This window comes from Mirounga angustirostris, unplaced genomic scaffold (assembly GCF_029215605.1).
Source record: "Mirounga angustirostris isolate CCGP_5_RB_7025 unplaced genomic scaffold, mMirAng1.0.hap1 SCAF_13, whole genome shotgun sequence".
Taxonomy (NCBI): Eukaryota; Metazoa; Chordata; class Mammalia; order Carnivora; family Phocidae; genus Mirounga; species Mirounga angustirostris.
Window position 1 is genome coordinate 100,976,567 of NW_026991721.1, and position 23,661 is coordinate 101,000,227.

The following is a 23,661-nucleotide window of genomic DNA, read 5'->3' on the forward strand; positions in this document are numbered from 1 at the left end:
AGCTGAATGTTATCAGACTTATCAGGCACAAAACATTGTGGAGAACAGCCAAGGAATGAAGTAACATGACTAAAAATCAAAGTCTTCGTCTAATGTCCTTTCATATCATACCTTTCCATCAGCTTGTTTCACAGCACTAGCTGAAGAATAGGACAATGGGCTGAGGTTCTCTCCTTCGGGGTCATTCAAACTGACATGTAAGGGCAAAACAAACCTTCGAGGGAAAGATCTGCCTGCTGAATTATAGACCTGTTCAGGAGAGACAAAGAAACAGATGAGAAAATGTCATTCATGGGGTAACAGCATGTCCCAATAATTTATACCCAGTCAACTTTATTGGCATTCCTAAGTAATTGCATAAGTGATATTTTTCATTCATTCATTTATTCCACAAATATCTGTTAAGTACCTTCTATAGGCAAAGCACTGTTTTAGACACTGGGAATGCAACAGTGAACAAAGTCTCTGCCTCATGGAACTCATATTCTAGTGGAGAAAAGATGATAATAAATAAGAATTAAAATACATGTTATTGAATTCGTGTCAAATAAACAAACGATTAGATAGCTCAAGGTCTGATAGTGATAAGTGCCATTAAGAAACATACTGTAGGGTGAGAGCCTAGAGAGTAACAGGGTGCTTCCTTCTTCATGTTTAGTCAGACTAGGACTCTGCATGGAAAAGCATTAACTTTTAGCAGGCCTGGGTTGCTCAATCCTGGCACATTCTCAAGAAAGCTCTGTTTTCATGATTGGTTCCTGGCTGACACCTGGAAACTAAGCTCTTGGAATGTTCTGTCTGACAAGAGTGGCTCTGCATGCCTGAGGTCTTGAGTACTAGTTTGTCTACTAGTAGAGTACTAGACAAACTGTACACACTGTACTAGTTTGTCCAGACAATTTATGCTAACAATGTGATTTATAATGAACACCTGCTTCCTTGTGGGCATATGGAGCTTTGCTAACCGAGGGTGTGTAGGGGCTTTGTGCCTATGTGCTGATTCCCAACAAAACCCTGGACAACCAGCTTCCCTGGCACACAACATTTCACACACGCTGTCACAACAAGTTGCTAGAGAAATCAGGTGTGTCCTGACTCCACTGGAGAGGACTTAGAAGGGTGCACCTGGCAGTTTTCTCTAGACTTCATCCCATGAACCTTTGCATTTGCTGATTTTTCTGAGATCTGTGAACCCTCCTAGTGAATCATTAAACCAAGGGTAGCTTTGGGAACCCCCAACACAACCTCCCTGTAGAGATCATGTTTAAGCAGGAGACTAACAAAATAAGTGTATTTTTTTTCTGACAATGAGAATGCTTTAAGCACATTTTCTTCTCTTGAAATACTGTAAAATGGAGGGCAAATTGTGCCATTTCCCCTCATACACCTGGTCTGTATCATCTCCACCTCACACAGAAAAATTTTTACCAAGTAAAGATTTAGTGCTATTTTTAAGCTTTACAAAGAGTTAGATTTTTATAATTACTTTTAAATTTATTTAAACTTTTTTTTTCCTTTTGCAAAACCATAGCTGAACAAAAAGAGTTGATGTGGATCAACTGTCCCACTGAGAACAGCTAAAGAAGCTGGACAAGATGTTTAAAACAGGGGCGCCTGGGTGGCTCAGATGGTTGAGTGTCTGCCTTCGGCTCAGGTCATGATCTCGGGGTCCTGGGATCGGGTCCCGCATCAGGCTCCCTGCTCCTTGGGTGCCTGCTTCTCCCTCTGCTTCTCTCTCTCTCTCTCTGTCTCTCATGAATAAATAAATAAAATCTTAAAAAAAAAAAAAAAAGATGCTCAAAACAGCTGTGTGAAGGCACTGGTGGGCTAAAAAGGCAGTGAAGATCAATATGGCAGAGATTTGGAGGGAGAAGGAAACCCACAGGTAAACAAGATACTGGGGGCAACTTGTTCCCTCATATCAGCTGCTTCTAGGAAAAGGCAGCTGAAAGGCTGAGAAAATGAAAGAATTTTTTTATTAAACTTTTTAATCTTCAGATCACTGCAGATTGGCATGAAATAATCCAGAAAAATAAACAATTGATTTAAAAAATGGGCAAGAAACTAGAATAAACTAGAATAAACATTTTGCCAAAAATATACAAATATATACAAAATATACAAGAAACTAGAATAAACATTTTGCCAAAAATATACAAATATATACAAAATATACAAATGGCCAATAAGTACATGAAAAGATGCTCAACATCATTAGTCCTTAGGGAAATACAAATCAAAACCACAATGAGATACTACTTCACACCCACTAGGGTGACTATTGTCAAAAAAATGAAAACAAAACAAAATCAAAAACAGAAAATAACAGGTGCTGGTGAGATTGTGGAGAAATTGGACCCCTGTGCAAAGTGCAGCTGCTGTGGACAACAGTCTGGCAGTTCCTCAAACAGTTAGATATAGAATTATCATAGGATCTGGCAATTCCACTTACAGGTATAAACAAAAAGAATTTAAAACAGGGACTCAAATAGATATTTGTATGCCAATGTTCATGACAGCATTATTCACAATAGCTGAAAGGTAAAAAAACAACCCAAATGTCCACCAACAGATGAATAGATAAGCAAAATGTAGTATAGACATACAAGGAAATATTTAACCTTTAACAGGAATGAGATTCTGATACATATTAAAACATGGATGACCCTCGAAAGGATTATGCTAAATAAAATAAGCCAAACACACAAAAAATAAATCTTGTCTGCTTCCACTTATATTAGGTACCCAGAGTAGGCAAATGCATAGAAACAGAAAGTAGAATAGAGAGAGGGGGAATAGAGACTTGTTATTTAATGGGTAGAGTTTCTGTTAGGGATGATGAAAAAATCTGGAAATGGACAATGGGTATGGCTGCACAACAGTGTTCATGTACTCATGCCACTGAACACCTAAAAATGGTTAAAATGGTAAATTTTATGTTATGTATATTTTATCACATAAAAAAATAATAATGCAGAGATGACATGTATCCTTCATCCAGATTCACCAATGATAACATCTTGCATAACAACACAACAATATCACAGCTGGAAAATTTACATTGATATAATCCACCAACTTTATTCAGATTTCACCAGTTGAACATTCACTCATGTATGTGTGTGTGTGTATTTAGTTCCATGCAATTTTATCATGTGTAAATTCATGTGATCACCACCACATTCAAAATATAAAATCACCACGAAGATCCTTCACACTACTTATTTTTAAAGATATAGCCACACCAACTCCCCCACCACTTGACCCTAGTGAGTAGAGATTTGATAGTTTTGAGGAACTAGAGGGACAAAATGTGGAGTTCAATGACTGCCAAAAAGGAGAAGCCCTGATAAACCCCTAGTTCTTTGGGTCAGGACTCCTTAGGTCAGCACCTAAGAGTAAGAATAAACAAGAAATAGTCCAGCTCTTTCAGGGACTGTACCCTGCTTCAAAATATCTCAATCCCTATAACTAGATTTAAGAATATCTGGAACTGATCATATACCCTAGCAATCTGCCAAAAGCAAAAAAAAATTTTCTCTGGAGGAGCATAATATCATCCTGGATCTCAAAATATCTCTACAAATTTTCAAACACAATATTCTGTACACAATAAAAATTAGCGAGTGCATGAGAAGACAAGAGAGTATGATTAAAAAACAAAACAAAACAAGATAACAACAGAAACAGAGCCACAAGGGATCCAGATAATAGAAGCTATCAGACTAAGTATTCTGAATATGTTGGAGGAAATTCTTTTAAACTGAGCATTGTAGCAGAGAACTAAAAATGATAAAAGAGAAGCAAATTAAAATTCTAGAACTGAAAAATGCGATGGGAGTTTAAGAATTGAGTAGCAATGGGCGCCTGGGTGGCTCAGTTGGTTAAGCGACTGCCTTCGGCTCAGGTCATGGTCCCGGGGTCCTGGGATCGAGTCCTGCATCGGGCTCCCTGCTCTGCGGGGAGCCTGCTTCTCCCTCTCCCACTCCCCCTGCTTGTGTTCCCTCTCTCGCTGTGTCTCTCTCTGTCAAATAAATAAATAAAATCTTTAAAAAAAAAAAAAAAGAATTGAGTAGCAAGGTTTAACAGCAGAATAGACACAGCTGAAGAAAGAATGAACTGTTAGATAAGGAAATATCCAAAACAAGATGCTTAGAGAGACACAAGGATGGTAAATACTAAACAGAACATAAGCAACAGATGGACAGAGTGAAAAGGAGTGACATATGTGTACTGTGGACCCAGCCAGAAGAGAAAGGATTTACCAAATGCAACATTTGAAGAAATAATAAGTGACATTTTTCAAAAACTACTGAAAGACATTGAACCATAGATTCAAGTATCCCTAAAAACACCCACATAAAATAAATAAAAAGAAAACCATATTGAGAGATATCATAGGACTAACTACAGAAAATCAAAGAGAAGATTTTAAAATCAGAGGAGGAAAAATGATCAACTTCAAAGGAGCAAACCTTAGACTGACTACTGATTTCTCAACAGAAATCAGAATACAATCAAATATCTTTAAAGTGTCAAAATAAAATAACTAACAACCTGGAATTCTTTATCCAATGAAAACATCCTTCAAGAAAGAAGGTAAAATAAAGACACTTTTTTTACAGGCAAAAATATAGATCTCATCACCAGCATATCTGAACCAAAGGAAATACTAAAAGATGTTCTTCTGTCAGGAAGAAAATGATTCCACATGGAAGCTCAGAGAGACAGAGAGGAATTAAGAGCAATTGAACGGTACAGATGTGGGGAAATGGGTAGTATTGGGAACTATGATTACATAAAGCAACATTAGTAATAATGCCTTGTAGGGTTTAATAGAGAGAAAATTAAAATATTCAACAGTAGTGTATAAATTGGGAATATAAGTATAAATGTGTGTGTAAATATAAGTGTCCAGAGTTCTTGCATTGTCTGCAAAGAATTAAAAGAACCAATTTATAATATATTGTGTTAAATGAAGAATGCATATTGTAATCTCTAAAATAACCACTAAAAGAATGTATACCAAGCTAATGGGCAGAGGGTGGAATGAGGTTTGAGGAAGGGGAGATGGAAATGAAACAATAAAATATACTCAACCAATCCAAAGAAGGCAAAAAAAGAGAGAGAAAGAACAATGACACAAATAGGAAGTGAATGGTAACATGGGATTTTTAAGCCTCAATATAGGTGATTATTCCAACTAAATGCTCAATTAAAAGTCAAGAATTAGGGGCACCTGGGTGGCTCAGTCAGTTAAGTGACTGACTCTTGATTTCAGCTCAGGACATGATCCTGGGATCATGAGTCCTGGGATTGAGCCCCACTGCGGGCTCCACGCTCAGTGGAGAGTCTGCTTGAGGATTCTGTCTCTCTCCCTTTGCTCCTCCCCACCACACACATGCATGTACACCCTCTCTCAAACAAATAAATCTTCAAAAAAAAAAGTCAAGAATTAGCACAATGGATTTTTAAAATATATGTTGCTTACATGGTATACATTTAGAAAGATTAAAAGTAAAAGAATGGAAAAGTTAGAGCAGGCAAACACTAAGCAAAAAGTAGACTTTAAGGCAAAAACCATTACTCAGAAATAAATGTTCAATAAATTATCAAGGTAAAACAAGTTAAATTTGTATGTCCATAATAACAGAGCACCAAAATATATAAAGTAAAAATTAACATAACTATAGGGGTGTCTGGATGGCTCAGTTGGTAGAGTATCTGACTCTTGATCTTGGGATAGGTCATGAGTTCAAGCCCCATGGTGGGGGTAGAGTTTACTTAAAAAAATAAAATTAAATAAAATTAACATAACTATAAAAAGGGTGGCTGGGTGATAGACATTGGGGAGGGTATGTGCTATGGTGAGCACTGTGAATTGTGTAAGACTGCTGAATCACAGACCTGTACCTCTGAAATAGATAATACATTATATGTTAAAAAAAAAGAAGAAGAAAAAGATAGCAGGAAGGGAAGAATGAAGGGGGGGAAATCGGAGGGGGAGACAAACCATGAGAGACTATGGACTCTGAGAAACAAACTGAGGGTTCTAGAGGGGAGGGGGGTGGGGGGATGGGTTAGCCCAGTGATGGGTATTAAAGAGGGCACATACTGCATGGAGCACTGGGTGTTATACACAAACAATGAATGGAACACTACATCAAAAACTAATGATGTAATGTATGGTGATTAACATAACATAACATAATAAAAAAAAGAAACAGAAAAATCTATAGTGTAAGAGATTTCAATATGCCTCCCATGTTATATCAGAACCTTATATAATAAACAGCAATTAATAAAAATAGACACAATTTGGATATTATAAATAAATATGACCTAATTGACATATACAAAACACTACATCCAAAATTCAGAATATACATTATTTTAAATATACATGAAGCATTTAAAAATGATCTTATTCTGGGTCATAAAGCAAATCTCAATAAATTTTATAAATTTAAAAACACACAGCACAATTAAGCTGGAAATCAATGGCAGAAAATAACTAGAAAAATCCCAATACATTTGAAATTTTTAAAACACATTTGAAAGAAGACATCTCAATGAGAGAAAATTCTTTAACTGAAAAGTAATAAAAATAAAACATATCAAAACTTGTGGGATGCAGCTAAAGAGAAATTCATCATCTCAAAGATACATGTTGTGGGGGAAAGGATGAAAAATAACAAACTAAGGATCCACATCCTTAGTTAGAAAGAGGGCACATTTTTTTTTAAAGATTTTATTTATTTGACAGAGATAGCGAGAGCAGGAACACAAGCAGGGGGAGTGGGAGAGGGAGAAGCAGGCTTCCTGCTGAGCAGGGAGCCCGATGCGGGGCTCGATCCCAGGACCCTGGGATCATGACCTGAGCTGAAGGCAGACGCTTAACGACTGAGCCACCCAGACGCCCCAGAAAGAGGGCACATTAAGCACAAAGAAAGTAGAAAAAGCCAGAGAAAGACAAATACCATAGTTTCATTCATATGTGGAATTTAAGAAACAAACAGATGAACATAGGGGGAAAAGAAAAAAAGAGAGACACAAACCATAAAACAGACTCTTAACTATAGAGAACACACTGAGGGCTGCTGGAGGGGAGGTGGTTGGGGGTTGGGGGATGGGGGCTGGGGATTAAGGAGTGCACTTGTGATGAGCACTGGGTGTTGAATCACTAAATTCTACTCCTGCAACTAGTATTACACTTTAACTAACTAGAATTTAAATAAAAACTTGAAAAAGAAAGTAGAAAAGGAAATAATAAAAATAAGAACAAAAATTGATGAAATGGAAAACACACATTAAAGAGGATCAACAAAGCCGAAAAGATAGTCCTTTTTTAAAAGCTTCATTAAATTGCTAAGACCCTGGCAAGCTTAAGCAAATGAACAAAAAAGACAGGAAAAAATAACCATATCAGGAATAAAAACAGGTGGTATCAATTAACCCTAGGTACATTTTTTTAAAAACACAGAATGATATTAGGAATAACATCAGGTAAATATACTTGAAATTTTAGATGACATGGATAAATTTCTAGAAAACCCCAATTTACCAAATTTGATACAATAAGAAATAGAAAATCAGAATAATCCTATATTATTAAGGAAATAGAATTCATAATTTAAGGGGTGCCTAGGTGGTTCAGTCGGTTAAGCGTCTGCCTTTGGCTCAGGTCATGGTCCCAGGGTCCTGGAATTGAGCCCCACAGCAGGCTCCCTATTGAGCAGAGAGCTTGCTTCTCCCTCTCCCTCTGCTGCTCCCCCTGCTTGTGCTCTCTTGCGCTCTCTGTCAAATAAATAAATAAAATCTAAAAAAAAAAAAAGGAATTCATAATTTAAGATCTAACTATAAGGAAATTTGCAGGCCCAGATGGCTTACTTCTTGAATTATTCCAAACATTTAAGAAATAATGCCAATCTTACACATTCTGCAGAGAAGAGAGAACAATTTCCAACTCACTGTATGAGATCAGCAAAGCCTTAATACCAAAATTTAACAAGGACATTATAAGAAAGAAAAATTATAGGCCAATTTTATTCAGAAAATACATGCAAAAATAACCTAAACAAAATATTAATACAGTAAATCTAACAATATTAAAAGAAAAATACATTGCAACCAGTTGGTATTTGGTTCAGGAATGAAAGGTTAAGCTTCATATTCAAAAATCAATAAATAGGTGTTATAACCATTTCTTAAATTAATCAGTATACTTCACCACATTGATGACATAAAGGATAAGTCATGTGATTATCTCAATAATACAGAAAAAATAAAATAAAATCCAACATCCATCCATGATAGAAATTCTTAGTAAACTGTAAGTAAAAGGGAATTTTCCTAAGCAAGCAAAACTCATCTTTAAAAAAAAATCTAGGGGCGCCTAGGTGGCTTAGTCGTTAAGCGTCTGCCTTCAGCTCAGGTCATGATCCCAGGGTCCTGGGATCAAGCCCCACATCCTGCTCCTGGCTCAGCAGGGAGCCTGCTTCTCCCTCTGCCTCTCCCCCTGCTCATGCTCTCTCTCTCTCTCTCTCTCTCTCGCTCGCTCGCTGTATCTCTGTGTCTCGAATGAATAAATAAAATCTTAAAAAAAATTTTTAAAGTAAATAAATAAATAAAAATTAAAAAAATTTTTTTAAAAATCTATTGTGGCACCTGGGTGGCTCAGTCAGTTAAGTGTCTGCCTCCAACTCGGGTCATGATCCCAGCATCCTGGGATCAAGTCCCACATGGGGCTCATTGCTCAACGGGGAGCCTCCTTCTCCCTCTGCCTGCCACTCTCCCTGCTTGTGTGCACTCTCACTCGCTCTCTCTCTGATAAATAAATAAAATCTTTAAAGAAAAATCTATCAATAACTTATGTCCACACAAAACCTGCCCACAAATGTTTATAGTAGTTTTATTTATATTTACCAAAAACTGAAAGCAACCAAGATATCCTCCAATAAATGAAAGGATAAACAAACTGTGGTACATATATACAATAGAATATTATTCAGTGATGAGAAAAATGAGCTATCAAGCCACCAAAAGACATGGAGAAACCTTAAACACATATTACTAAGTGAAAAAAGCCAGTCTGAGGGGCGCCTGGGTGGCTCAGTCGGTTAAGCCTCTGTCTTTGGCTCAGGCAATGATCTCAGGGACCTGGGATCAAACCCCTTATCAGGCTCCCTGCTCAGTGGCGAGTCTGCTTCTCTCTTTCCCTCTGCCCCTCTCCCCGCTCATTCTCTCTCTTTCAAATAAATAAATAAATAATGTTAAAAAAAAAAAAAGGGCCAGTCTGAAAAAGCTACATAGTCTAGGAGTCCAATTATATGACATCTTGGAAAAGGAAAAACTATATTGACAGTAAAAAGATTACTAGTTGCCAGGTGTTGAGGAGGGTGGGGAGGGAAGAACAGGTAGGAGATGGTATTTTTAGGGTAGGGAAACTATTCTTTATGGTACTATATGTAATGATGGATACATGACCTTATGCATTTGTCAAAACCCATAGAATTGTACAACACAAAGAGTGAAACCTCATGTAAATTATGGACTTTAGTTAGTAATAATATATAAATATTGGTTCATCAACTGTAACAAATATACCACACCAAGGCAAGATATTAACAATAGGGAAACCTGGGGCGATAAGGGGGAAGGGAATATACATGGGAGTTCTCTGTATGTTCTGCTTGATTTTTCTTTCAACTTAAAACTTCTCTAAAAAACAAAGTCTACTAGTTTGTTTGTTTTTTGTTTTTTAAAATCTATATCAAACAGCATACTTAATAGTAAAAGGTTGAAAACTGTTCCTCTCAGATTAGGTACCAGATAAGGATGCCAACCATCACTACTTACACTCAACACTGTACTGGAGATGCAGTGAAGTAAAGCAAGAAAAAGAAAACCAATAACTAGTTTGGAAAGGAAGAAAAGAAAACCATCATTACTTGCATAAGATATGATTGTAGATGTACAAAATCTAAAGAATCTATAAATTATTAGAATTACTGAATTACTGTATTCATTACTGAATACAAGATCAATAAAAAAATCAATCATATTGCCATACAGCAGTATTAACATAAATGAAAGAGAAAGTAAATAACATTTAAATTAATATAAAATAATATCAAGGGGTGTCTGGGTAGCTCAGTCATTTAAGCATCTGCCTTCAGCTCAGGTCATGATCTCGGGGTCCTGGGATCAAGCCCCATGTTGGGCTCCCTGCTCAGTGGGGAGTCTGCTTCTCCTTCTCCCTCTCCCACTGTCTCTGCCCCCACTCATGCTCTCTCTCTCTCAAATAAATAAATCTTTTTAAAAAATAATAAAATAAAATAATATCAAATACCTAGGGCATCTGAGTGGCTCAGTCAGTTAAGTGTCCAATTCTTTTTTTTTTTTCTAAAGATTTTATTTATTTATTTGAGAGAGAGAATGAGATAGAGAGAGCATGAGAGGGAGGAGGGTCAGAGGGAGAAGCAGACTCCCTGCTGAGCAGGGAGCCCGATGTGGGACTCGATCCCAGGACTCCAGGATCATGACCTGAGCCGAAGGCAGTCGCTTAACCAACTGAGCCACCCAGGCGCCCAAGTGTCCACTTCTTGATCTCAGCTCAGGTCATGATCTCAGGGTCGTGAGATCAAGCCCCATCTCAGGCCCTGCACTGAGCATGGAGCCTGCTAAGATTCTCTCTCTCCCTCTCCTTTGTCCCTCCCCCAACCCATGCTCTCTCTCTCTCTCAAAAAAAAAAAAATATATATATGTATATATATATATATATATATATACATTCTTACATATATATAAAATACCTAGAAGTAAATCTAATAATTTAATAATCTTTTTTATAATCCAAAAGATGTACAAAATGTGTACCCAGACAGCTATAAAACACTTTAAAGAAATGATAAATGGAAAGATATATTGTGTTCATGTACTGGAAGAATCAACATCATGTAAAGATGTTAATCTTCCCTCAAATTAATACATAGATTCAGTGCAAATGCAATTAAAATCTAACAGGTTTTTTGTTTTTATTTTTGTGTGTGTGTAGAAACTTACAAGCTGATTCTAAAATTTATTCCAAAATGTAGAGGGCCAGGGAATGGCCATGACACTTATTATAGAAGAAAAAATTAGGAGGACCTGATCTGCCAAACATCAAGATTTTTTATACAGTGACAGTAATCAGAACAATGGCATACTGGCACAAGAATACATAAGGAGACCAATGGAACAGAATATAGAGTCCAGAAACAGAACAATACATATATGGGTACTTAATTTTTAGAATTACAAATTCTTCTAGAGGTAATATGGGAAAATATTTTCATGACCTTATGATGGGAAGATGTCTGAGACAGGATGTATAATGTATTACTCATAAAGAAAAAAACTGATATATTGGAACATGCTTATTCATCAAAAGCACCACTAAGATAATCTGATAAAGGTATCTACAAAAATACTTATAGCAATTTCATACTTAATGGTGGATTATTAAACATTTTCCAAATGAGATGGGGAAAATTATTACTGCTATCATCACTTCTTTTCAATTTGAGGTCCTAGCTAGTATAATAAGGCAAGAAAAAGAAATAAAAGGTATATAAGTACTGGAAAGAAATGAAACTGTCACTATTTCAGATAACATGATTATATACATAGAAAATTTAAAATAACCTATAGTTCAACTATTTAAAGCCTAATAAGTGAATTTAGCAAGGTCTCTAAATATGACATAAATATACAAAATCAATCAATACCAGCAAAAATAGAAAATGAAAATTTAAAAGATACAATTTATAATAGTTTCAAAACACATTTAATGCCTAGGGATAACTTTAACAAAAGATATGTAATATCCTGACACTGAAAACAATAGACATTACTGAGGGAAACTTTAGAAGACTCAAATAAATGGAAAGATATTCCATATTCATGGATTGAAGACTTAATATTTCTTACTGTAATAAAGATACCAATTATCCCCAAATTGATCTATAGTTGCAACATGATCTCAATCAGGTTTTTTTTAATTTGCAAAACTGTTAAGTTGATTCTAAAATTTATGGAAATGCAAAAAGGCCAAGAGAAACCCAGGCAATCTTTAAAAAAGATTTATTTATTCATTTTAGAGAGAGAGAGTGCATGCAAGTGGGGGTAGGGACAGAAGGAGAGAATCTTCAAGCGGGCTCTCATGGAGCCTGATGAAGGGCTAGATCCAACAACCCATGAGATCATGACCCCAGCCGAAACCAAGAGTCAGATGCTTAATGGAATGAGCCACCCGGGTGCCCCAAACCCAGGCAATCTTAAAAAAGAAGAGGGCTAATGGACTTATACTGCAGATATCAAGACCTATCATACAGCTATAATAATATAGGTCAGCTTTGTAAGTATAAGTAACTTTAAAATTAACATTTTAAAAAGATTTAAAAATAAAACTACAAGGGCACCTGGGTGACTCAGTCAGTTAAGCAACCAACTTTTGATCTCAGCTCAGGTCTTGATCTCAGGGTCATGAGTTCAAGCCCCGCGTTAGCTCCACACTGGGCATGGAGCCTACTTTTTAAAAAACTTTTTTAAAAAATAAATATAAACAAAACTACAGCTCAAAACAATTTACATTACATAATACAAAGGAAAAATTTTACCTTGGATTCAGTATCAGGAAAATGTGAATCCCTTCAGCTAGATGAACTGAAACACTTTCTTTTATTAGAGAATTAAGATATTATAGTCCATTTTGTTATCCTTTCCAGGTAACTTAAGAATGTGTAATAAGGAACTAATCACAAGTGCTCTAAAACACATCTCTTGGTTTTCTTTAATATGCTTTTTATTTATTAGGTATTAAGTAAGTACTGCAAATTATTTTTAAGTATTAAATAATAAAAAATGGCAAAGCTGTGTCTTCAAAACCATTCTCCTTCCTTATCTGCCAAAGAAGCAAGAGAAACAGCTAATTCCAAAGCCAATCAGAACCTGACAAATCAGAGATGTTTACCTGATCAAGCCCTTCCCCAGATTTCCTGAGATTCTGTAGTTGGTAAACTTCCAGGCTTCTTCCATCATCTTGACAGCACAAATCAATTACAACACAGCCCTGGTCCTCAAAGGCATTGATTTGATGAAAAGTAACAAAAGGTTTACTGTAGTATATTCCTGGAAGAAGCTGCAGGGGAAAATACAAACAATGAAAGAGAGATATTTTGTTTTTTCATTTTTTTTCTTTAGGGGACAGACCCACAAAGTTTAAATTAAAAAGATTCCCTCCCTTTAAATGACAGGCCTAGTAAGTGTAAAAAGTAGAATTTGGAATGTAGAAGCAAACCTTTGATTTAAGCATCCTTCTTTAAGCCATCACATCTCATATTAAATAATGAATTCTGGAGCTATCTGATACAAACCAATCAATGATTACAATGAACTTAAAAGTCCTGATGAAATATGGCCCAAGGTTTTGAGGGATAAATAAATCCTGGATTCTATCTTACATGATTAAATAGAAAATACTGCTATTAAGTAGCTTATGACGAACTCTTTGAAAATGCACTCATTACCAAAAATAGGATTTTTCTGGTAATGAAATTAGGGTAGAATAAATTTAGGATATTATCTCTTTAAAGAGACTAAAAGAAGACAAATATAATAGTACTACTAATCAGGAGTATAGAAAGATATTTAACTAACCCACGCACCTTGGACTTTGGTAGGATTATCATATTTACCTATCAAGAAGTCACAGGAGCAAGCAATTAAAGTACGTGCAAAAGTTCCAAGACCTCTGCATGAACAGCATTCTCTTTAACAAATATCATCATATGGAAAAATCCATGCTTAGATGCTAAGAAGATTTCCTAGATGCCATTTTAGTTAAGTCAGATAATTAAAAGTGTAAAACCAACAATTTTCTAATATGCAAAACCCACTGTATTAACTAATAAGTGAGCTAGCCCTACCTACGGAAGAAGGTAATATCCTTGATTAAGAGAGTCTTATGCAAGCAATGCCCAGGGAAAGTAAAAATCAACCACAGGAAAATGTGTCTTTGTGTCCAATAATTTTCATGATAAATATACTCAAAATACTCCACCTGTCCAGTGTGCTTATCCACCACATGAAACCGTGTATTATACTGGGGTTCCCAGCTTATTCCACTTGAAAAGGCCTTTCCCCGAATTCTAGAAGTGACAATTTTCCACAAATTCATCTTTAGAGGCTGTTCAATGAAGATTATATAGTTCCTCGTCATTCCTAAAAGGTTCCAGCAAATAATAAAATGTTATTTGGCAAATTACAGTTGTCTGAAATGTGACAGTTACGGGGACTTATCTGAATGCCTGGACATAGTACTGCTGACCTAAGCAAAAGCCAGCCAGAAATAATCCTTCACTATTTCCCAGCTTTGTTTTACATATTTCCTGTTCCTACATAAAAAAGGGAACTGCTTAGAATAGCTTGGGTTGAATACCATCAGCTTGCTTTTTATCTTTCTTATTTTTCTTTTCAAATTGTTTGTTTTAGGAACAAAGTAAAGAAGCATAATATTAAAGTGTCATTTGTGATCAAGATGTTTATTCTGTAATCCATTTGCTATTTGTACTGAAGGTAAGGATTCAGGAGTAGATTGGCCATAACAGTTTAGAACGTAGAAAATAAATATTCTGAGAAAGAGCTGAAGCAATCAAACAGAATATAAATTTCCCCCAGGAAATATAGTCAAGACCTTTTCATGTATGATTATTACCTGTGGCTTAAAGTTACCTAAAATTTTGAATTCTGTCAATTTTTTTATGGTCAAATGATTTTTTTTATTAAGACATTACTTTTTTTAGAGCAGTTTCAGTTTTGTAAAAAAATTAAAGGGAAGGTACAGAGACTTGTCATATATCCTCTGTCCCCACACATGCATAGCCTCCCTTTTATCCACACCTCCCACTAGAGTGGTTGGTACATTTGCTATACCTGATAAACTTCCACACACAAATCAGAGGCACTCAAAGCCCATAACTGACCTTACGGTTCACTTTTGATGTTGTCAATTTTTAAGTAATTGCTAGTACTAAAATAAATACGTCTTTTTAAGCAGTCATTTGGCCAGGGTAAGAAGTATGTGACTGAGTAGAATAAACTTAACTGGCATTAAAATGCAACCTTGGTCTCATTATCAGCATCCTTTGATAAGCTTATCAACACAGTATTTGCCCAAACTAGTTCCTCTGCTACAGCGACATTAAGGCAGATGCCATTGCAATTTACCTTATGTCTGGGCTTACCAAAGCTATGATAGTAAGAAGGTTTCATCCTCTCTGCAGAGGCAATAGAACATATCACCTGGGCTCCGTGGATTGTCTCCCCAGGATCCACCTTCTCTGGAGGAACCCGAATAATATTATAGCAAGAACCTGGAAAACAAAGTCCTGTGTTATTTTACACACATTCTAGAATAAAAGATAACCCTCACACTCATGGACTACACAATAGCAGTTAAGAGATTTATACAATATATGCCTGACATCCATATTTCATAAAGGGTTATTTCAAACAAAGACTTGGATAAAAAAAAATATTAACTGGGGCGCCTGGGTGGCTCAGTCATTAAGCGTCTGCCTTCGGCTCAGGTCATGATCCCAGGGTCCTGGGATCGAGCCCCACATCGGGCTCCCTGCTCGGCGGGAAGCCTGCTTCTCCCTCTCCCACTCCCCCTGCTTGTGTTCCCTCTCTCGCTGTGTCTCTCTCTGTCAAATAAATAAATAAAATCTAAAAAAAAAAAGTTAACTTTATGAAAGTCACATTAGGTAAGATTTTAAAGTAATACACACAAAGTAATCAACCAACAGTTTATTGCATTTTTTTCATGATTAATACCTAAGTTTATTGCATTTTAATGCTCCCAAAAGTTTACCCTCTCACTTCCTGAAGATGAACTCATTCTCTATAGGAAGAGATTAGGTACCAGCCAGGATCATCTTCAAATTCTATTTGTCCCTCTCCCGACTCCCCAGTCCCTACAACTACAGTCTCCATTTGCCCCCACACCCACTTCTTCTCTCCAGTCCTCTGGATCCCTGGGGTCTCTCTGAGTCCTATCTCATCCTTTCTCATCAATGCATTCATGCAATCACCTTCATTCATGTAATCATTCATCTTACTGCTTCGTCAAGAATTAGCTCAGGTAACCCACTCCTCAAGTAGCACTCCCTGACTCTTCCCCACCCCAAAGGTATTTGGTGTCCCTCCTCTATGCCCTGAATATATCCCATACAGTCACAGCACTTGTCTTACTGAACTATAATTTTGTGCTTGTTTATCTGCTTCCCAGTATACTGGTGAGTTCTTCAAGGGCAGGAATTGTGTCTGATTCATCTTTGCATCCTCAGTACCAAGCAAGGACTTAGAATTCAATAGGCACAGTACAAATAGCTATTGACAGATGAATTAACAACATATGTTTTTTAAATCATTCAGTGAATAAACATATACTGAGGTCATCTCGAATTATATTTCTGGTATTAAAATTGCCAATGCTGGTCCTGAAAAACTGGACCAATAACTTGCAGAATTTTGCAATCATTGAGCTTCTTTTGGAACAAGTTCTCCATTCATTTGTTCAGCAATTACTTATTGAGTGCCAACTATATTCCAGGCACTCTTCTGAGTGTCCTAAGTTTATCTTCCAGACACTTGTATACAGCAGTGTGCAAATATACAAAGGCTCTTCTTTGATAAAGCTCAAATAAAGCATTCATAGGTAAAAATATAAAGCATGAGATGACAAAAAGATCTACAAAGAAAAATAAAACAGGGAACGGGAATCAAGCATAAGTGTATATAGATGGAGGCCACTGTTTGCAATTTTCGATATGGTGATCTGAGAAGGCTTAACTAAGAAGGTGACATTTGAGTAAAGACCTGAAGGAGGTGTGGAAGAGAGCCTTGAGGACACCTGAGAGAATCACAGTCCAGGCAGAGAGAAGAGTAAATGCAAAGATTCTCAGCCAAGAGTAAGTCTGGAGTGTTCAAATAACAGCAAGGAGGCCAGTGTGGCCCTGTTATAGTAAACAAGGAGAAGAGTCTAAGGAGACGAGGTGGGTGGGTTAAAAGGATAACTGGCTGATATGCTGAGAATGAGCTGACGGGACAGAAGCATGGAGATCCATTAAGAAGCTATTACAATAATTCACATGAGAGAGGATGGTGGGCTCAAACCAGAGTGCTGGCATGAGAGGTCATATGAAGTGGCTGGATTTTTTATTTATTTGAAGGCACTTGCTGCAATTGCTTTTTGACCAACTGGATATGGATGCGAGAAAGACAGGTGGGAAGGATGATTCCAAAATTATCATCCTGAGGAACAAAGATGAAGGATCAACTGAGATGGGGAATATTTTAAGCAGAAAAAATCTAGGGGAAAATTTCAGGAGTTTGGTTTTTAGATAAATTAATTTTGTAATGCCTATTAGACATCCTAGTAAAAACATTGAGTAAGCAACTGGATATAAAATACTGGAGAGGTCTGAGTTGGGGATATACATGTGTTCTGAGCACCCATGATATATAAACAGTGATGAGTTATAACAGCGATAAAAGACAAGCTCTACAGTTCAAGAGTATCATAGAGCCATCTAACTTATTACATATATTTAACTAGTACTAAAAACTACCTAGATTGATTAATGTTTAGAGGATTTTTGTTCATTTTTAAAAGTCTTTCTAAAAATATATGGAAAGGCTAAAACAATTAAAAGCTTTTTACTTCTTAAAGATAGAAATTACTGGTGAGCACTTTATTAGGGGAATCACTAAATTTTCCCACAACCTAGGTAGTAAGTTCCCTGCAAGGACATGTACATTCCAGTTCCAGTTCAAAAACTCCTCACTGGACTAAATCATCAAGTAAAAAGAAGGAGGAGGAGAGGAAGGAGGAAAGAAAATTCAGTTTTAGTTGAAGTTAGGAGAAGATAAAGAGAAGAACTGCCCATCTCAGTAGCTGGATTAAGTGACAAGACTCAATTCACTAAATTTAACCACTCTTAGTTAATGAACTGTTCTAATCACAAGTTGTGAAGCCCTGAGCAAGACAGACATATACCCAGGAAACAGCCAGCAGAGGAAAGCCCAAAAGAATGACCTCCCCAGTCCTGTGAGTCTAACTCTGGGAGACTCTTCATGATTTTGTATAATAGCAAATTGAGGCAAAGTAACAAGACAGCCTCTGATGACTGGGGGCAGGATTTCTCAAAGATCCAGGAGTCACTTGCACCAAAATCACCTGGGGACCTTGCTCGAATGCGCCAACATAAGGGGTAAGGGAGTAGTTAAAATGCAGATTCCTGGCCCCTTTTCAAGTCTATTGAACCAAAATCTCTGAAGATAAAGCCCAGTAATTTATATTGCTAGAAGTGTTCAGAACATTCTTAGGTACACTAAAGGCTAAGAACCTCTGATCTAATGACTATTTATTTTAGAATATATAATTCAGAATGGTTAAACAGTTTTTATCATATTATGAACTAGTTACAAGGTTATCTACTTGATTGAGAGTCAATTTATTAAGAAATTTATTTTTTGTCAACCATATTTTAATTAACAAGAAAATAGTTCTACTTAGGAGAATTCTATGCAGCTTGGTTCTATAAAATGCTTCTTGATGTAAGAAATAATTAATTACAATATTTTAATATGTTGCTAAGGGAAGAAAAAACAGACCAAAAAAGCATATAGAGTAGACACCATTTTTTAAAAAATGAATCTTGGGTGCCTGGGTGGCTCAGTCGTTAAGCGTCTGCCTTCAGCTCAGGTCATGATCCCAGGGTCCCGGGATCAAGCCCCGCATCAGGCTCCCTGCTCAGCAGGAAGCCTGCTTCTCCCTCTCCCACTCCCCCCTGCTTGTGTTCCTGCTCTCGCTATGTCTCTCTCTGTCAAAAAAATAATAAATAAAATCTTTTAAAATAAATAAATAAATAAAAATAAATAAATAAAAAATGAATCTTTTTTTAATGATCAGAAAAGATGGACAAAAAACTGCTGAGTCAGTTTACCCATTTGCTGAAAGATTTTACCTAAAAGGGTGTTTGCTGTGTTCTATAACAGCTTTGAAGGATACACCCCTACCCTAGATCAGGTAATAAAGAAGAGGAGAGAGACCTGGGTGATGAAGTTTCAGGGTACCCTATCTCTACATGAGCAAGTAAAAAACACACCTGCAGTATTCATTTTAATATACATCACAGGTATAAATATGGCGAGGTAGAGACCAACAACCTGCAAAGCCAATTACTCACCAAAAGTATACATTAACCTACACAAAAGTTAAACTCTACAGAGGTTTCACAGGTTATAGATGATAGATTGATAGCTAAGATAGAAATATCTAACAGCTACACATCTCTCTTTAAGATTTTATTCATTTATTTGAGAGAGAGTTAGACAGAGCATGAGAGGGGAGAGGGTCAGAGGGAGAAGCAGACTCCCTGCTGAGCAGGGAGCCCGATGTGGGACTCGAAACTGGGCCTCCAGGATCATGACCTGAGCCGAAGGCAGTTGCTCAACCAACTGAGCCACCCAGGCAGCTGACCCATTTCTTTTCAAACAGAGAGACATGTACTTAGGTTATAGGAACATGAATTTGCACGCTCTGAGAGTCTTCTGTACTCAGCAATGAGTAATTTCTAAGATGGTCTATCAGAGTGACTTTGGATGTGATTCAGGCTCAAGACCAGTCTTACATACTTAGAAGTTTGCCTAAGCAAGTATCCTAAACCTTCTCAAGGTTCACTGCCATTGTCTGTAAAATGGGGCAATTATAGTACCTTTCTCAGAGAGTTGTTGTAAGGATTAAAGGAGAAAATATATGGAAAAATGCTTAACACCAGCATATACTAGACACTCATGCTCAGTAAATGTTAGGTATCATTATTAACTATTAGAACTTTCTGGGGCAGATAGGTAGGCAGTTGGAAAAGTATGTGGGTGACCAGGAAAGAGACGTGATATAAACAGCTATAAATACAACCACACTATAACCTTAACTTACCTCATGGTGTGTTACTCCCATGATAAAAATAAATTCCTTCCCATGTGATAAGCAATGTACCTTCCCCATATCTCTTTGCTGCAGCATTCTACTTTTTGTGTACTTACAATATGATACTTCTAAGAAATTCAAGTTTGAGAAATACATATTGAAAATCCCTACAATGCCTGTGAGCCAAAAAGCACAACAGAATATAAAAATGTAAGTCATGCTGAAAAGGTCAAATAGCAAATCAGTTGCTAAGTGTATGTGCAAAAGGACCACAGAACACAGGAAATTATATACTTTAAGCTCAGTTATACCACTTTGGAGATTTCTTTCTGAACATTTCAAACAAAGTTCCCGTAGGCTTACAACCTTAACCATTATGAAACCCTGGGAAGATAGTTAACCCCTAATTATTTTTAAAAAGACCCCCATCCCAACTTTACCACGTGGCCCAAAGGAGTTCCCCATGTTGTATGCTGTTCCATCTGGGTCATAATGAGGATGTGCAGTTGCTCCATTCACAGCAATAAATTTGCTCCAGTCTACCTGCAAATTTAAGACCATCAGGGACTTTTAAATGTTACACAGGCAGATCTCTACGTAGACGCAGAGACAGTAGGAATGTGTCAAATATTTTAAAAATAGAATAGGAAAACTATACTATAAGCCCTAATCTTACTTCTGAGAAATCAAAATTATTTTTCCTACTAAAGAAACTGAGACTAAATAGTAAACAAAAACTCACCACCAGCAACAACAAATGGACAGAAACGATTATCCAATAAGGATTTTTTTCCCCAAGATCACAGGAAAGTACTAAAAATAAGAGTTAAAATTAAAAGTCTGGTCCAAAATTTTATTTATTTTTAATTAATGTGTTAAGTGAAAGCAGTATGGGTCTAGACAATCTCTAGTCCAATTCTACCTGTAGCTAGGAAGAACATGAAATGACCAAAGTAAATCTATACTATTCTATTTCTCCTTTACCATAGCCTTCAGATATTAGGACTAAGGAAGAAGAAGTCTAGAATTGTCTCTCTTTTTTTAAGATTTTATTTATTTTAGGGGGCGCAGAGGGAGAGAGAGAATCCTGAAGCAGACTCCCCGCTGAACACTAAGACAGTTGCAGGGCTTGATCCCAGGACACCAAGATCAGGACCTGAGTCGAAATCAAGAGTCAGCCACTCAACTGCCTGAGACACCCAGGCGCCCCTCCAATTTCTTCTTCAGATATCTCCTACTCTAAAAGTATGTTGAAAGGAAAGACATTTTAGGGTCCATTTTATTCATTTTTTAGCCTATATTTTACCTTTTCTGTTTTTTCCAGAGCTTCAATGTCCACTTTATTCATAAAGTTGATCTCAGAGCTAACATAGTAGTCGCCCTTGTACCGCACATAGTTGACATTGGTATTGTCAGTCATTGCTGAAACCAAACCCCAGAGTTAAACACCACAAGGTACGGTAGCACACAATCAGAGCAACAAAACAGCTTAAATATCCTCTCATACCAAAAAAAAAATCTATTTCAAAATATATATTTATATAGATTCACACATATCATAATTAAAGAATCATCACTATCACCCAGAAATTCTGGGTACAGTAAAGGCTGCTTACCAGGCAGCTCAAACTTTGACATGAAACGTTCAAAAACATTCTTGCATGGATCAGGGAGAGCCAGCGTGCCAAATTCTGAGACGACAATTCGGTCATGAACACTATTGGCCTTATATGTATCACTCTGCAGGAACTTGCTTCTATAGGTCACCGTGCCCTTCTCCATCCTGAACTGGTGAAGCAAAGCCATTCCATCAAACCAGTGATTGTACCTTCAAACAGGAGCAAAAAGAGAAAAACAAATATCAGTAAGAAAAACACGGGGTAAAAACAAGAGCCTTCAAATATAGAGATAAGGAATTGGAATGGGTTCCCAGCACAACTTGATTATTCAGAAAAGTTGAAATTAAGGGATGATACCTTTTGAGTATATCCTGGAGTGCAATAGAAAAGAGCAACCTACATTCTCCTGACCCCTACCCCATCAAAAAACTCACACTTAGAAGGCTGAAAAAACCCTCCAAATTGGTGATTCCTAAGATAATTCTGATTTTTACCCTATAGCCAAGAGAATAACATGCAAGGATATGGAATATTTGATATTTTCTCAATTAAAATGGGTTCCTACGCTTTTAGAAATAGTTATCTTCATATCTTATATTTTCCCTTTACTTTAAAACTTTTCAATTTATCAGAATTATGCTAAAGTAAACAAATAAGATAACTGTACTTACTGGATAATCATTTTTATACATATGATTACAGTAGAAATGATCTATTTAAATGATGAAACATCAAAAAACTATAAAGAAAAATTGGTGGCTTTGCTTTTTAAAGGGCTTCACATCATACAGTCTTTTTATTCATGTGCTTGATAGACTGAATGCTTAATGTCTTCAGCACGGATAAGCAAGGCTAACACCATTGTCTTAAGGCAATGGTCCTGAAAGCAGGGAATCAAAGAGATATTCGTACACCTGTGTTTATACAGCATTATTTACAATAACCAAAAAATAAGCAAACCAATGTCCATTAAAAAGGAAGGAAATTCTGTCACATGATACAACATAGAAGAATTTTGAGGACATGGTTATAAATGAAATAATCCAGTCTCTCTCTCACACACACAAGGTATAGTTTCAGTTTTGTAGGAGGAAAAAGTTCTGAAGATCTGTTTCACAATGTGATAAACTTAACACTAACTTTGACCCCTAAAAATGGCTAAGATGGTAAATTTTATGTTATGGGGGGTTTTTTAAGATTTTATTTATTTATTTATTTATTTGAGAGAGAGAGAGAGACAGCATGAGTGGGGTGAGGGGCAGAGGGAGAAGAAGAAGCAGACTGTGCTGAGCACGGAGCCCAAAGCAAGGCTCGGTACCAGAACCCTAAAATCATGACCTGAGCCAAAGTCAGATGCTTAACAGACTGAGCCACCCAGGCACTCCTATATTGTTTTTTTTACCACAATAAAAAAAATGCAGGAAATAAAGTAAAAAAAAAAAAAAAAAGAGAGACTCTCTTTACCAAGTGATTTGAGATGCCATCTTTATTATTAACTTAATTTCCAATCGTTTTTGGGTTTATTTCTTGGCTTTCTATTCTATATCACTTATCTATTTATTCATGCACTGATACCACAATGTGTTAATTATTGACGCTTTATAGTATTTTTTTAAGATTTATGTTCTATTTATTTGAGAGAGAAGCATGAACAGGAGGGGCAGAGGGAGAGGTAGAGAGAGAATCTCAGACTCTGCGCTGAGCACAGAGCCCAATGCGGACCTCAATCTCATGACCCTGAGATCATGACCTGAGCTGAAACCAAGAGTCAGATGCTTAACTGACTGTGCCACGCAGGCACTCTATAGTATCTTTTAATGTCTAGAAGGGCTAGTCCCTTCACTAAAAAACCATTAGTGTTTTTTTTACTATTCTTACATATTTATTTTTCCACATAAACTTTATGTTGATTTGTCTAACTTCTTTTAAAAACTTGTTAGAATTTTTATTAAGATTGCGTCAAATTTTAAAATTAACCTAAGGAGTACTGACATCTTTATGTTGTTG

General features: G+C 36.5%; 1 protein-coding gene across 6 annotated transcripts in view; it reads right to left on the minus strand.

The window, feature by feature from the left end:
* LOC123857806 (carotenoid-cleaving dioxygenase, mitochondrial) overlaps window positions 1–23,661 on the minus strand; it is a 102,224-nt gene that overhangs the window by 4,459 nt on the left and 74,104 nt on the right. For all 6 annotated transcript variants that reach the window (XM_064577432.1, XM_054512301.2, XM_054512300.2 and 3 more), the window contains 7 exons: window positions 21,652–21,863; window positions 21,342–21,457; window positions 20,476–20,578; window positions 15,285–15,413; window positions 14,102–14,262; window positions 13,013–13,180; window positions 112–249 (listed from right to left, as the gene is read on the minus strand). In XM_064577432.1, coding sequence (XP_064433502.1) covers window positions 112–249; window positions 13,013–13,180; window positions 14,102–14,262; window positions 15,285–15,413; window positions 20,476–20,578; window positions 21,342–21,457; window positions 21,652–21,863 — 1,027 coding nt within the window. The remainder of the gene's footprint in view (window positions 1–111; window positions 250–13,012; window positions 13,181–14,101; window positions 14,263–15,284; window positions 15,414–20,475; window positions 20,579–21,341; window positions 21,458–21,651; window positions 21,864–23,661) is intronic.